Here is a 15,651-nt window from a genome sequence, read left to right as displayed (position 1 = left end):
TATACAAATACCACTATGTGCCTGGTGCCAAGGAGACCAGGAGAGGGCAGTAGATCCTTTGGAAATGTTACAGGTGATTGACATTAGTCTTGGTGCTGGAGCCAGGACCCCACAGGCAGGTCCTATCTATACCAGTCTCTCCTCCATTTTTTTTGTTTGTTTTTTTGAGAAAAGGGTTTTATTATGTTGGCTCTGCCTGGAACTTTAGAGCAAGATTACCTCACATACCTCACTTGCTGAGTTTTTAAATTAAAGGCACACACGACCACCCCCATGCAGTTTTTCGAAACTTGGCTAGCCTCAAAACTCCACCTGCCTCTGCCTCTCAAGTGCTAAAATTAAGTGCAGCCACTGCCTGCTGCAGTTTTTTGTTTGTTTGTTTGGTTCTGTGTATCCCTGGAACTCACTTTGTAGACTGGGCTGGCCTCAAACTCAAAAATCCGCCTGCCTCTTCCAACCAGAGTGCTGGGATCAAAGGCGTGCGCTACCATGCCCAGCATCAGTTTTAATTTTCTATTAAGAGCCAAAGTCCTTACAATTTTCAGTATTTGTAAAGACTACAAAACTACATTCCAGTCAATCATGTAAAAATTTACCAACTGATGGTGACACTTCCTTGAGGGACATTAAATGTGTAAAAAAAAAAAAATCGTGACAACTCCAAAGTTGTCCTCTGACCTTAATACAAATACCTATAGGCACATAGTAAATTTAATCCATTAAAGGTTAAAGGATACTAGAACAAAAGAACAGGGCACCAACTTATTTATTTTGAAGACAGGATTTTTCTGTGTAGCAGCTCTGACTGTCCTAGAAATTATTTTGTAGACCAGGCTGACCCCTGAGATCCACCTGCTTCTGCCTTGAGTGCTGAGATTAAAGGCATACACCTGGCTTCAAGGCCCCAAATGTACTGATAAAAGAGGCCAAAAAGGGAAGACTGCCTCAAAAAGTTGGGATTGATACTCACACATCTAATCCCAGCACCTGGAAGAATAAAGCAGAGTACTCTTTAAAACCATTAGGTTAAGGGCTGGGAATGTAGCTACTTTTATTGAGCACATGCATATATGCCAAAGCTGTGTGCAGGTCACATCTTTGTGTAAGCCTGCTCTCTTTCCACCTTAGCAGGGGTTCCAAGTTCAGCCTATCAGGCACCATTACCAGCTCAGCCTTTTGTGCCCACCCTCAACAATATTGCGCAGTGATGTTAGAAAACAGGTCATTCCTTATGCTAGTTTCTACGTTTAGAAACAGACTTACTAGGGTATTTAATATGCTCCGCTGCTTAGACATGCTACTTGCTCAGTAAAAACAAAGATTCTAAGTGTGGAAATGTATGTCATAGACATAGCACAGCTGATATACTCCCACAATGCCATCAATATGACAGACCATCACAAACTGACAAAAAGACCACCCAGTGTAAAGAATTACACGGCAGTGAGTGGATCAGAACTACTAAATGGGAAAACCACTAATTGTGTCTCAGATAGCAGAGTAGGAAGAGTGCTTGGGGTTAATCCTGAACAGCATCCTATTAACTTGCTTTTATTATCTAATCTATAAAACAAGGGCATAAAATCAGACAAGCCTGGGGTTGACAGGGCCAAGGAATCCAACATAATAAAGCTAAAGTGTAAAATGCTAAAAAGCATTAGCAGAGTAAAGTGGCAGATCACTCTGCATGATCTAAGAATAAGGGGCACGGTGACAATCCAAGGCCATCATTATGCTAAGAATTAAAGTCAACACAATGTTCTTTTGTTCATGTGTCTAAGCACAACTGTGGATTCAGTTCTTTTTTTCCACCTCTACATAGATTTTGGAACTAAAAACTCAAGTGACCAAGTTTATGTGGCAACAGCCAATAGAAGATCCATAGAAAACTTCATAGCTCTACAAATTAATAAAACAGTGCATTCTTTTATCACCAGCTTTTCCTTACTGAAGATATTACTTAGCATAGAAAGAAAAGTCCAAACTGTCATCTTTCAGTCCTCCACATTCCCCTCTTTAATATGGTATTTTGTTCTATATACATTGATGAAAATTTAAAACAAACAAAAGGAACTTTAGTCAAAACTCCCCTTCCTCCTCCAGCTTTATTGGAATAGTTTAAAATTACATTTTCTATTTTCTAGGACTTCAGTTGCTTTTTCCATCTGACTTTTAAAAACTGATTACAGCAAATGAAACACAGTTGTCTAAGTGATATAGTATACAAAAATAACATCTTGATTTCTGTGAAAATGCATTTCTCTGCAATTCCTGAATAGCTCCAAATTATGCTAACTCTGAGCATCGGATGTTTACTCTGGGTTTTAGATTTAGTCTTTGAAAAAATGTGTTCTACACCTTTGCCATCACCATCTGTACGTCCAGCATCAACACTGGGATGAAGCTGCTTTTGTGTTAGGCTTTTAGCCAGATTCCCTGGCATAGCCTTCAACACATTTGTCTTTTCAGTTTACTCCCAACTCAACTGTATATTCTGAGGGCCTGATGCAGATGTTACTCGATGTTATTTAATAGCTACTGAGGTCAGACAATCCAAGGCCGTCATTATGCTAAGAATTAAAGTTATTTATGGAAGCTTAGATGCTTCCAGAATTGGTTTTACCTCCTACATGGGAACACACTCAAACCCAGAAGGGCTTACTGGTCTGACTGAACTCTTCCCATTCATTAATCCCTATTCACCAGTGGCACGGAAAGGGGGTTCTTTAACAAAGCATTATACATAACACCTCTACCAAACTAAACATAAACTTTTTTTGTAGTTAAATGCAGAAATTCGGTTTTTTCCACCCCTTTCCTCCTTTTACACTGCAAGTAAAGCTCACTGGCCTGGGAACAGCCTCTATCTGCCAACCTTTGGCCAGTGAAGAGGATTCAGAGAAAATAATACAACCATCAATCAGAAAAAGGAGGGGCGACAAAGGAAAATAATTAGGCTGTAGCCTCAATTGTGCATTCCCGTGCAAGATGCCCTGACTCGCCACAGCGGTAACAGTTGACTTCACTTGTCTTGCTGCAATTGATGGCTACATGACCAGTTTCACCACACCTAAAAAAAAAAAAAAAAAATTACATAGTTTCGACATTGCTTCTCAGAACAAATAACACCACTCTCAAATCAATGGTCAATACAGGAAAAAAAAAAAAACTTATGAACACAAATAAGTATATTTTTCTTTGTTAAGACTATTCTCTCTTATGAGACATTACTGCCCAGGTTGTTTTCAAATCCCTTACAGTGCACTCATGTGTTTTCTTTTTTAAAAGGGCTATACACAGCTTTACTTTTGAAAACAGTCTCATATATAAGTCAGCGCAAGCCATAAACACAACCTTCTAGCTCTGTGCTGTGACTACAGGAGTTAAATCATCGTACCCAGCTAAGAGTCTACATCTTTGTATCTTCTAACCAAGAACAGAGAAGAGTAAAAACTAGGTTCTCAAAAACCTTGTCATAAGAGATTAACTAGTTCCAAGCCCAAAACATCAGCAAAGATGATTTTATTTGTAAATGAATCCCTAAGGTTTCATTTATATGCTCCAATAGCACTTAGTAACTACACCACACACAAGCCATAGTGTTTATAGTTATAATCTTGACTTCCCATATATGACAGGTTTTTTGTTTCATCCTTCTCTATGGTATACATACAGACCTGCACAATTTCTTTCACATTCACTGAGACCTTATTACTACCCCAAACTGTACACTATCTTGGTTCAGTGGTAGCATCTGCCATCCAGGTTTGAGGTCCTAGTTCCAATACCTAGTGCCACAAAAGGAAAACCAGTAGCAGGGTTTCTTTACTAGGAGTGGTTGAAACTGCCTCAAATTGAGGGGCCAATTTGGGCTACATAGTAAACTCATCTCAAAACAGGAAGACTGCTTAGTAAGTAAAGCCATCTATTTGCCACTAAGCCTGAATCTACCCTACTGAAGGAGATCAAGTCACAAGCCGTTCTCAACAGATACTACCTGCACAAATATCTCCAAGTTTTTCAGTACCACTTCATGACTCACCTATAGCACTTCACCTTGGTGCAGTCTTTTTGAATATGTCCAAATTCACCACAAGAATAGCACTTCTGCTCATCCGCGTGGTCACAGTCACGAGCCAGATGGCCTGGCTTGCCACAATTGTAGCAGCATTGCTCTCGTTCTCTCTTGGGCTCCTTGCAGTCCTTGGCAATGTGGCCACCTCTACCGCAGTTATAGCAGGCTTCAACAATAAGGAAAAGAAGCAGACCAAGACTATAAAACCTTTATAAAGTAGTATGTTTAAACCATATGCTACAAACCCTTCCAAAGCTGTGTGTAAATACACACTCACCTCTCCCAAGAGTATCAAGTGTTAAATACTTACCATCCTCCTGCAGATCACAATCCTTGGCAAGATGACCAGACTCACCACAGCGGTAGCAGATGTCAGGGAGAGACGAGGAAACAAACTGGAACCCTATTTTGAGTAGAAACAAAAAGAATTGGGATAATCAGGCCAGTCTTGGTATTAATGAATGCTGGAGCACTTCAAAGTTTTTTATTCGACAAAAATACCTCTATCCGAGGTAAAACCACCTCTGCCGCGGCTTCTCATTCCACGACCCCGACCTCCACCAGTAGGGCATTCCCTGGCCCAATGGCCAGATCGTCCACACTTGAAGCATTCGTTGCTGCTCATAGCTGCAGTTAGAGCTTTGGAATATCAAAAAAATATCATTAAACACTTAAGAATTCTTACTGATTAGAAAGACCAGTATCAATCTATTTACTTGTGCTTCATACACCTACCATATGCAAAATGAAACTCTGAAACTATATCTTACAAACTTCTAAATGGGGCATATATTATTAACACACCCGTGTTAATAATCTCAGTAACATCTCAATATTCCTGTCCAGCTTAAGTGTGTGTGTGTGTGTGTATGCACGTGCACGCCATATACGCCTACTGCCCAAGGAAACTTAAAATATGTATCACTTACTTTTGCCCAGAAATACTAATTTAAAATTTCAAGCCAAAAACAGTTGCAGAGAATCCTGAGTTCTAGGCCAGCCTGGGCTACATCTATTCACTTTCTCAAAAACCTGTTACCAAAAGTAACCCACAGCGAGTGAGCTCAGAAGTCTTAGACACTATGCAAACTGCCTTCTCCCAAAGTACTCTCTCTTATGTACAACTGCTGCATGTAATTAGGTCTTTTAGATTTTGGCCATTCCCCGTAGAAACTTAAAACATGGCTGAGAACTATGACTTTCACTACCTGTGACTCTCAGATTCTTCTGCACCCCCCCCTCACTTGTCACACCCTTTTCCAACTTTTAAGAGCCATCTCAATGCCAAGTCTATTACAAAAAATTTTGACCATATCTCCCAGCCACATTAAATTCACATTAAAATTCGGGGTACTTGTTAACAGCTATCAAATCACACTAACAATGCTTATAATCATATTCCTGGAGGGCTGAGACTGAGTTGGCTCACCTTTGAATCACTGCAGCATAATAGTAGCAGTTATATAACATGGCTTTTTGTGGAGGCCTTAAATTATACAGACCCAATTCAATCTAATCAAATACTAACAGTATAACACTAAAAATGCTTGGTATCACAAGTCACTAATCACTAATTTACTATGTTAATGTCTTCAATTAAGTACTCACTAAGGGTACATTACTCAAACTTTCTCAAATTTTTAGGAGCAAAGGCTTTTGCTTCCAATAGGGATTAAGGCTCACTCTATAAGGACATTTCTGATAAAAAACAACAAACTAGTCAAACAAAAATCCCTCTAGGCTGGAGATTGCTCAACAGTTACAAGTACTGGCTGCTTGTGGAAGGACTAGAATTCTCTTCCTAACATTGGCATGGCTCCAGTTCCAGGACACTGTACACCCTCTTCTGACTTCCACTAGCACCGGCTACAACACATATGCCACACACACAAACATGCAGACAAAGAGTCATACAAAATAAAAGTGCTAGCATAAAGAGCAAATCAAGGCAGTTCTAAGTGGAGGAAAAAAAGTATCTAAAAATCCAAGAGTAGTTGAGAATTTCCACCAGAGATAACTAAAATGAGCCAGCAGCCAAGTGTCTGTCTTACTGTAATTTGTCACACAAGCTCAGACCTATAGAATTACTATCATGAAGTGCTACATAAAAATGACAATATGAAATAACAAAATATTGGGCTAGAACTGTAGTATAGTATAGCGTTGGCCTAGCATTCTTGAAGCCCTGGGTTCCATCTCCAGGACATAGACACAGACACACACAACCTTAAAAGAAAGAAAATGTAAAAAGCAGTATTATCAGGCTCAGTGGAAGGTGCAACATAGGCTGCATATGACCCTATTCCAAAAGATTTGGGGAAGGTAGAAGAAATACAAGAGTTCTGCAGTAATCTGGAGTTGACTCCAAAATTACTCATGAGGGCATTTAGCTAGTGAGATTAAGCTGTTAGTATTTGTATGTATTAACACTCAAAAGGGTAAGAAGACAAACGATTTTGGCCTAAAATCAGAACATCTCTGTGAAGGATTACTGTGAATAAATTAAAAATGATTCCAGTATCTCACCTATTGTAGTTTTTATTTGGTTTATCTAAAAGAATAGATACTTTCTGCACTGAGGTTTAAATTACATATAAGCAGCAGCATGTATGTATTTTCCTTTATCACTTAGCTAGCCTTAGCAAATTTAGAAGCAAACTGTTGACATCTTGTCAATACTAGGTTCTACCTTTATTATTATTGTTTTTCCCCCCGAGACAGGATTCTCTTTATAGCACTCTCTGTCTTGGAAGTCTAAACCAGGTTGGCCTTGAATTCAGCCTGCCTCTGCCTCCCTTAGTGCTGGAGTTAAATGAATGTGCCACCAAACCCAGCCATCCTGTTTCCTTATTAAAAGGGAATAAGGATACATAACTTGAAGAGTAGTTAAGATAGTAGATTATGTAATTATGGCTGACATAGTAGATACTCAGCTATTAAGCCTTTGCACAGTAGTCAGGACATGCAGATACAGATATCATTAACAAAGGTTGAAGTAGTGAATTATAGGGTTTTCTTCTGGTTGGTACTCTTATTTTTCATCATGGTGGCCAGAATCAGGTAACAGACTGTATCTTGCTTTTTATTATATCTAGTTTGTTACAACAACAGAGTGTGGTATTGTGGTGCCATGCCAATTTATTGGAGCACAGAAGTATGTTCAGAGGGCAAGAACTGCCCTGTGTCTCAGTATAACAACTGTGATAACGCAAGGATAACCCTTTGCTTGGGAAATATAACTTAAGGGTCTAGAGGATAAAAATGGATATAAATCACTGTGTTAAGGCCAGATGAAATAGTAAAGTTAGCTGAACACACATCATAGTTGGTGATGAGGGCCCTAACAAATGGCTAGTCAAGTTAACTGGCTAACCTTAACTTAACCATGATTCTGGAATCTTTTTATACTGCTAAGATACTAGCAAGAGGAAGAGAACACACATCTGTTGTCTAACAGCAGTGAAAAGGAGTGTTCTGGGTTTGGACATAGGAGGCAGTCCTCAAATTTAAGAGATGGGCCTCAGTTCTGGTATTCAACGAGTGTGTCACCACTCCTGAATTTTCCTGCCCTTTTAAAACAAGTTTATTCTGTAGCCTAGGCAGGCTTCAAATGTATTTGCAATCCTGTCCATCCTTCCCAAGTACTGGGATGGTATAGGCCTTTATCATTAAGCCTGGCTTGTATTCATAAGGTACAAAGCCATCCTATATGCATGAGGCCATAAGTTCACTTTATTATCCCAAGTATTTAGCAACCTGAAGTTAGACAGTGCCAGAACAAGAGCCCTATTAAGTGAGGCAGTGTGGCAAAGAGCATTCTCCACAGAGTCGGCCAGGGTGCCTTGCTTGGTGTTAGTACTCTGGTTCCCCACTTACTGTCAGGAGGGAGTAGAGGGAGGCAAAATCTCTCTGGAAATGCATTTACCTAACAATCACTCCAGCAGTGACTTATTCACTATAAGTTTTTAGGTCTAAAAGGTAAAAAGAATCAAGCCATACATCATTACAAAATCTTAATATTTGCAGTTTTCAACTGCCAGAATATAAGCCCTTGGTCTTCAGCTGACTTGGCTTAAAACATTTTACAAACTGCACATCTCTTTGAAATAAATTACCTCTTGGTACTAATATGAAAATAATCCAAATACAATTAATTTCCCAATATGAAGTAGGAGGTAAATAGTCAGATATCGTACTGTTATGGTTTTAAAAACTTGATATGAGTTGAAATTTGAGGGAAAAATTAAGCCCTTAATTCAGCCCCTGGGATTCCAATAAATTATTCCATTTATAGTCCAGCATACAAAGAGTTCCTTGTAGACAAGAAGCAAGCTTAACAAGCTTTAAAAGAAAAAAAAAGTACCTAGGACTATGCGGATTACAATTTGATAAGCTTGAATTTTAACCAAAGTAACTTTCAGTTTTTCAGACTTAAAGAATAAAGTGATAAGGATTACAGTTTATGTATCTTTTTTTAAAACGTTCAAAATCTTAAATTCAATATATACTAGGAGCAAATGGCTAACAAATTTGCAAATTTAAATCCAAAGATTAATCCATTGTCATAAGTCTCTCCAGAATTGGGTCAAGCAACAGGAAATGGTAATTTTTATCACATAAAACTACATCTGGGGGTAAATTGGAGATATAACTTAATCCCCTTTTACTTTAATGCAGTCAGATTGAGTGTCGTGGTTTCTTGTCTATTTTGTGTCTTCAAGAATATTGCAAAAACCTAATCAGCCGATTGCTGTGCAATGTCTCCTTTTCTAAGACCCCCACCCCCACCCCAGATGTAGTCACTTCCTCTGAAAGTGCCTGGTGGCCGAGGCCATGTGCTTGACATGTGGCAAAAGGCTTCACCTATAAAATCAACACCCAAACCCAAGTGAGAACGATTAAACCGTCCTAAAACAGGTTTTCACGGTAATGAAAAATCTAGGTTGATCTTTGCCAACTCTACTTCCGAGGCTTTCTTGTAATTTATATCCGTTTAATCCGAGAAATATTGGCAAGGACTTCTGCCGCCCTGATGGCCTTAAAGGCCTGACAACCTACGGGTCCTTTCCACCCCGCTCCCGCTCCATTAAAAAAAAAAAGGGGGGGGGGTGAGGGACCTAAGACTTGAACCTCATCAATCCAGGGAAAGGTGGTTTCTTTTGACTAGCGATGTCGAATAAGCTGCTTAAGAATACGAACTACAGGAAATCAGGAGTTTGAATAAAGGTCGCCAGTACAGAGAACCGAATCCAGACTCCCAAGCCTTACAGCGGCGTGCGCGGGCTTCGTCACAGGCCAGGTCCTGAGGCCCCGCAGCCCCTGGCACATGGCCCGCCAGGCCTCCACCCGGCGCTCGGCCTGGGGACCTCCACCTCGACCAGGCGCTCGCCCCCGCCACACCGCCCCGTTCCAGGAGTTCCCGCCACACTGGCCCTCGGCGCTAGGCCCGCGCGCGACTCTCCTCGCCTCGGCCCCAAGGGCGCCGGGCCTCGTCGCCACACGGATGAGGCCTGCGTGGCCCTCGGGGCCAAGATAAGCCCCACGTTCCAGCCCTAGTGCCAGCGCCGCAGGACGGCCAGGACGCCCGCCACAGTGCGGCGGGCCAGAAACTGGGGCCGAGGCGGCGATCGGGCCGAGCCCCGCGCCTGACGCAGCAGGGCGCAGGCCGAGGTGCGGCCGCCATCGCGCCTCGCAGTTCCGGCCCTCCGTCCGTCTCGGCCGCACCAACCCCGCCACCTTCGTTGCGCAGGCTACACCCTCGCCTCTCACCTTCGGCGTCTGAGCTGCCCACAGCGGAGGAGACTCGGACGTGGAACCAAGAAGGCGACTCGCAAAGCAGCGGCTGTTTATTTTCAGGGTCCTTGCCTGCGCCACACGCGGGTCTGCACACGGCCCCACACACGCCGCTGCGCACGGCTCTCCTCCGCCTCGCCCACGGGTCCAATCAGCGCAGGAAGCCAGGCCAGCCAATCAGAATCGCCCGCTGGGAGCGCGGCCTCGCGCGAGGGCGGCAGGGGCGGGGCGGACTGCTCCACGCCCACCCTCTTCCGGCCTGCGGCGCTCGCGGCCTTCCCGCCCGTAGCTAAGGTTCCGTGTCTGCGATGGGTGGTTCGCTGCTTTCCTACTAGTAGTTCGTCCCTCGTATCTCTGCTGGTTCTCTCCAGCTGTACCCTACGGGGCTGGTCCGGGCAATGGTCGCAGCTTGCGGGAGCCAACCTCCCCCTGCCCGGCCTCCCCTAAGCCCGGTGGGGCTCAGAAGCAGGCCAGGTTTCCAATACACACACACTTAGGTTTGGGGGAAGGTCTTAGTGGCCTGATCATAGAGGCGGCTGTGGCTACCATTACGGTCCATGAGATGCGTTTGGGTTTTGTGTTTCCTGGGTATGAACCGACAGCGCGCTGATAGTGCCCCTGGCTTGCAATAGCCCCAAATGAAAATGCCTAATGGGGTTGAAGATGGTGACAGGTGATTTGTGTCACAACACTTCTTGTGACCCATAATGAATGACATCCCTAGGATTTGTGGATGAGAGGAAGCCAAGAAAGTTATTGCCTAGGCTGCCCCATTCAGGAGAGACCTTCGTTTGCATTTCATGGTGTCTCCAAAAGAGATTGTGTGTGTAGTCACAGGTCCTCAAAGCAGAAGGTAATTTTTTCCTGTAAGTCCTGGGTTTGATTCCCCAGCGTTACCACACACCCTGAAGACAATTTCTATATAAACTAAAACATTCTAGAACTCTGTCCCGTCTTAATAATTTTTTACTACAAACATGAAGAATCTGGAAGTTTCAAGTCTCTTGAGTTCTAAAAAGTACTAAAATTTGTCTAGATTTTAGTTTCCGCTAGCGACTTACTCTTTAAACTTAAAACATGGGCCTACAGAAATGACTTAGAAGTTAAGAGCAGCCAGGCCTGGTGGTGCATACCTTTAATTGCTTGCACTTGGGAAGTAGAGGCAGTAGGATCTCTTGTCAGTCCAAGTTCATCTAATCTACATAACAACTCCCAGGTCAGCCATAGCTACATAGTAAGACCTTTGGGCTGTTGATATGGTTTAAAAGAGCATTTGTCTCGCACAAGACTCTAGATTCCATTTCAACAGAAGAACAAAATGTTCAACCATAGTCAGACCCAGTCTCAAAATAAGCAAAACAAAACAAACAAACAAACAAACAAAAAAAACACCACCAGCAACAGCAACAACACATGCTGCTATTGAAGAGAACCAGAATTCAGTTCCCAACACCTATATCCTACTAACAACTACATATAACTCCAGGTCCAGAGGGTCTAATGTCCTCTAACTTAGGAGGTGCACATAAATATACCCAGCCACATACACATAAATCTTTGTTGTTGTTCTCGTTGTTTGAGGCAGGGTCTCTACATAGCCCTGGCCATCCTGCAACTCATTACTCATAGACCAGACTGATCTCGAACTCACAGAACCTTGCAGATAAAGCAACTGCAGACAAGCAGCATCTTCATAAATTCTAGCAGTGAGTATGTATAAGGCAAAGCCATATATGAAGCCCATACTGCTTCAGAACACGAGAACCCTAAACTGCTTTTTGCTTTTAAGACAGGATCTCACTATGTAGTCTTGCCTGGCCTTAAACTCAAAGATATCTGCCTGCCTTTACCTCTTTCTACTGGAATTAAAGGTGTGTGACATCATACCTGTCTAAATTAATAATTTTATGACTTGTTCCTAATTTACCATTTTAAGCACAATCACACATAAAATGTTTGATCTTACTTTTAGGCCCAGGGATGGAATGTTTCTCATATTAAAAATTGCTTTGAAACTGGGCGTGGTGGTGTGACAACTGATGACTCTTCACTTGGCGCCCAACATTCTCTAATTATCACTATTCATGGAACCAGACTGGCCATGAGGCACTGTGATAGTTGGCAAGGAGATCTATAATGGAAGTTAACTTGTAGTTACTGAATATGTCCACCCATTTCACAAGAAATGTTTAAAAATAAGGAAGAAAAAAAACCCAGCTTTACCAAAAGTTGAGCTGTGGGTCAACCAAGACAGTTCACCAAGTAACAGTGTCACTGCCTGGCTTCAGCCTGGGCTTGATCTCTGAACCCAGATGTGAGAAGGGAAGAATGGATGCTCCTCTGCCCCCAACTTGTCCTCTGACCTCTATACACATGGGATAGCACATTTCCAAATATACACAAGCGTATACATACAAAAATATATAAATAAAGTATAATTTTTTTTTTAAGTTAAGCTGTCAGTGGTGCTGTAGAAATAGACTTCTGCTCTAGTCTCTGCCCTTGGGATGTGTTTTACCCATCCTCCATGCCTGTTCAGTGTTAGGCATTGTGCATAGTGTGACATGGGTTACAAAGGTATTCAGTTATCCTCTAGACCTTGCTCTTGAAGAACTTGCCGGTCAGCAGGGGCCATAAGAAAGTACTGAATGTTGGAGAAAGGACCGGCGCTATGACTCAGCAGGATTCAGTCCTTAAAACAGGTCACAGTAGAGCAGCTACACTTGCCAACTCTCCATTTCCCATTCAGTGCCCAGCTGCATCGCACATGCCTTAGATTCTGCTGTCAGACTGAGATGATACATAGGTCTTTTCCTTTATGTTTTCTGTGCCAGCAGGGAAACGGCTGTGACTTGACTGGGAAAGTATGTGGCTAAGGAAGAGGAGAGCAGACTGATGTTTCCATGTATGCCTCCAAAGCAGAAAGGCAGGGACTAGACTAAATCCTGAAAAAGCAGGCTGGGTGTGGTAGAGCACACCTGTAATCCTAGGGATCAAGACCAAGATCGGAAGAACTCAAGCGATTCAAGGACAGCAGACCTAGAGTGAGTCCCAAGCAGGTTTAAAATGTGAGATGCTGTCTCAGAAACAAAACACCAGGCAAGAAGATGGCTTGGTGATTAAGAGCAGGCTCTTGCAGAGGACAAAGGTCCTGACCCCAGATTACGACTACTTGGGACTCCAGCACGGGGATCCCATCCCTTTCCTTAGTGCACACTCACCTGTACACGTTCCCACAAAGTCACACACACACATATGTACACACACACAATTACAGTTGAGCTGGGCGTGGTGGCACACGCCTTTAATCCCGGCACTCGGGAGGCAGAGGCAGGCGGATTTCTGAGTTCGAGGACAGCCTGGTCTATAAAGTGAGTTCCAGGACAGCCAGGGCTACACAGAAAAATCCTGTCTTGAAAAACAAACAAACAAAAAAAATTTTTTTTAATCTCAAAGAAAAAACTAAACTAAAAGAGGAATCAATGATAGGTAGATGACTAAGCATTAAAATTATGAATATAAAGCTTTCATAGAACATCGGGCGTAAAGTAAGCAGGATCATTCTGTCATCTGCTACTACCTATTGAATGCTGATTCTAGATTGGTTTGATCTACTTGTTGGTTTGTTGGTTTATTTGCCTGGCCTGGAATTCACTATGTAGACCAATCTGACCTTGAACTGCACAGAGATCCACCTCTTCCTCCATCAGTACAGGCAAAGGAGGAGCCCGGGCAGGGCTTGAGCCCGTTCTCCTCCCACCTCCATCTCCATAGGGCAGATCTTCCTGGCTTCCCATCCATCACCCTGCTACCTGCTTGAGGGCAGATGCCAACAGCCCATAGATTTGTCTCAGTAAATCTATTGCTTCTTTTGAAGCATTTAGATGCACTTATTTCATGCCAAGCCCAGCCCATGCTTTCCAGCATTTTGACCAGCTCTGGGAAGCTGCTGACATCATGGTCTTCCTGCCTTCCCTGGTGTTCCCATTTCCTCTGCTCTGCAGCTAGAATTTAAAATCCTGACTCATCCTTCAGCAACCACAGAGAATGCTGATTATTCTAGTACAGTCAGTGCTCACAAAGTGACTTTGAAAAAGAGAAAGAGCTTTGGAGGAGCCAAAGCCAGTGTGCTTCCAGGTACCAGACAGCCTCGTCTTGGTCTTTGGTTCAGCAGCCACTGCTTGCCCCTTGGCAGAAACAGGAGCCATGCTCCTGCAGACCTGGCCAAAAAGCTGGAGACCTTCCAGACTGGTGTAGCCAATTCTGTCTTCCTGAGGCCATGACAGTGCAGTGACCACCAACCCCACCTTGATCTGTACTTACAGAGCCAGCCTGGCTACTGCACAGAGATTAGGATAAGAATCTGCATAATCCAGCAGTTCACACTTCAGCCAGTGATCTTTGAGACATTCCCTGCAGCTCAAGAAGTGGTGGACTCTTAGGATCTTAGCACTCAGGAGTCTGAGGCAGGAGGATCACAAGTTCCAGGCCTGTTTAAGCTACATGAAATCTTGTTTTAAAGATTTGCAAAATGACATTCATTTAGCCATTGCCTTGACATTTTTTTTCTAAATTTTTTTTAAAATTTGTATTGTGTTTGGGGGGTGGTATACACACGCCATGGTGAGTGTGTGAAGTCAGCAAATGTATGGGGTTGACTCTTTTCCTCCGTCATCTGGGATTCAAGATTGAACTCAATTTGTCAGGGTTGTCCTCGGGCACCTCTAACCCCTATACCATTCCCTGCTCTTCATTGTAAACTAAAAAGAAATTTAGCTTTATTTCATCTTTATGTGTATGAATATTTTGTCTAAATATACATATGAGCACCATGTGCATGCCTGGTCCCCTCTGAGGTCAGAAGAGGGCATCAGATCTCATGGAACTAGAATTACAAATGGTTGTGAACCACAACCCAGGTCTTCTGCAAGAGCAACAAGTATTCCTAACCGCTATCTGTCCAGACCCTCATTTGAAAAATTATTATTTTATTTATTTATTTCGTGGGGGTGGGGCAACCAAAACACAGGTTTGAAAGTCAAAGGACAAATTGCAGGACTCGGTTTGCTCTTTCTACCATGTGGGTGTGAGCCACCATGGCCACCCTGCTTTTTTTTTATTGACATACAATGATTGTATGATCCACTAAGTGAGATATTTCAACACATATATAGGTATTTATACACATAGTATGTAATGATAAAATCAGTAATTAGAATTTACAGTGTCTTATCATTCTTTCTGTGGAGGTTTCAGTTCACCTTCTCCAGTTTTCACAAGACGAGTAACAGTGGTCTTGAGCTATAGTTCCAGCCATGCTGGGAACACTAGAGCTGACTCTTTCTTCTAACTGTAGCCTTTCCCAACTCCATTCTGTTCCAGCTTCCCCTACCCTGCCCACCACTCATGAGTCTACTCTCCTTAATGAGGTCAACACTTTTGTTTTTTGGAGACAGTGTCGTCTCTCTCATTGGTCAGCATTACCTATCCTGGAACTAGCCATGTAGACCAGGCTGGCCTTGAACTCACACTCACAGAGATCGCCTGCTTCTGCCTCCCAAGCTCTGGGACTAAAGGCATGCACTGCCTGACCAAGTTCTAGACGTCACTTCTAAAAGTTATAGATGCGAACACATGAGGTTTGTCTCTTTTCCTCTGGCTCATCTCACTTGACATGAGTTCATTTCATAGCATGGGTTTGATCACATGAATATGATAATTCCCCCAGGTAATGCACAGAGAAGCTGTTGTGCAAAAATTCATATTAGAGAGGTGTGTGGCCG

The 15,651-nt window shown here is 42.8% G+C and overlaps 1 protein-coding gene across 4 annotated transcripts; it reads right to left on the bottom strand.

Annotated features, from left to right (window-relative positions):
• Positions 1–1,992: 1,992 nt before the first annotated feature.
• On the bottom strand, positions 1,993–10,013 carry Cnbp (CCHC-type zinc finger nucleic acid binding protein). Of its 4 annotated transcripts, none has more exons than XM_085840369.1 (5): positions 9,845–10,013; positions 4,577–4,714; positions 4,386–4,478; positions 4,043–4,241; positions 1,993–3,070 (listed from the first exon to the last, which is right to left on the bottom strand). In XM_085840369.1, exons 2-5 carry the CDS (start codon positions 4,698–4,700, stop codon positions 2,953–2,955), a joined length of 534 nt encoding a protein of 177 aa, XP_085696495.1. In that variant the 5' UTR covers positions 4,701–4,714; positions 9,845–10,013; the 3' UTR covers positions 1,993–2,952. The 4 variants fall into 4 exon arrangements, with proteins under 4 accessions (XP_085696495.1, XP_085696498.1, XP_085696497.1 ...); XM_085840372.1 differs by having other exon boundaries at positions 4,043–4,246; positions 4,388–4,478; XM_085840371.1 differs by having other exon boundaries at positions 4,598–4,714; positions 9,845–10,005.
• Positions 10,014–15,651: the final 5,638 nt, after the last annotated feature.

This window comes from Mus caroli, unplaced genomic scaffold (assembly GCF_978045245.1).
Source record: "Mus caroli unplaced genomic scaffold, Mus_caroli_1 scaffold_7, whole genome shotgun sequence".
NCBI lineage: Eukaryota > Metazoa > Chordata > Mammalia > Rodentia > Muridae > Mus > Mus caroli.
Note: the sequence above shows the minus strand (reverse complement) of the source record. Positions and strands in the feature narration are given on the sequence as shown.

Excerpts from the sequence above, each read along its gene's own strand:
- Cnbp (XM_085840372.1), bottom strand. The coding sequence starts at position 4,700 with ATGAGCAGCAACGAATGCTTCAAGTGTGGACGATCTGGCCATTGGGCC. Across the intron at positions 4,247-4,387 it reads GATTGTGATCTGCAGGAGGA|TGAAGCCTGCTATAACTGCG; the intron begins TGGTAAGTATTT and ends TTTCCTTATTGT. Across the intron at positions 3,071-4,042 it reads ACCAAGGTGAAGTGCTATAG|GTGTGGTGAAACTGGTCATG; the intron begins GTGAGTCATGAA and ends TTTTTTTTTTAG.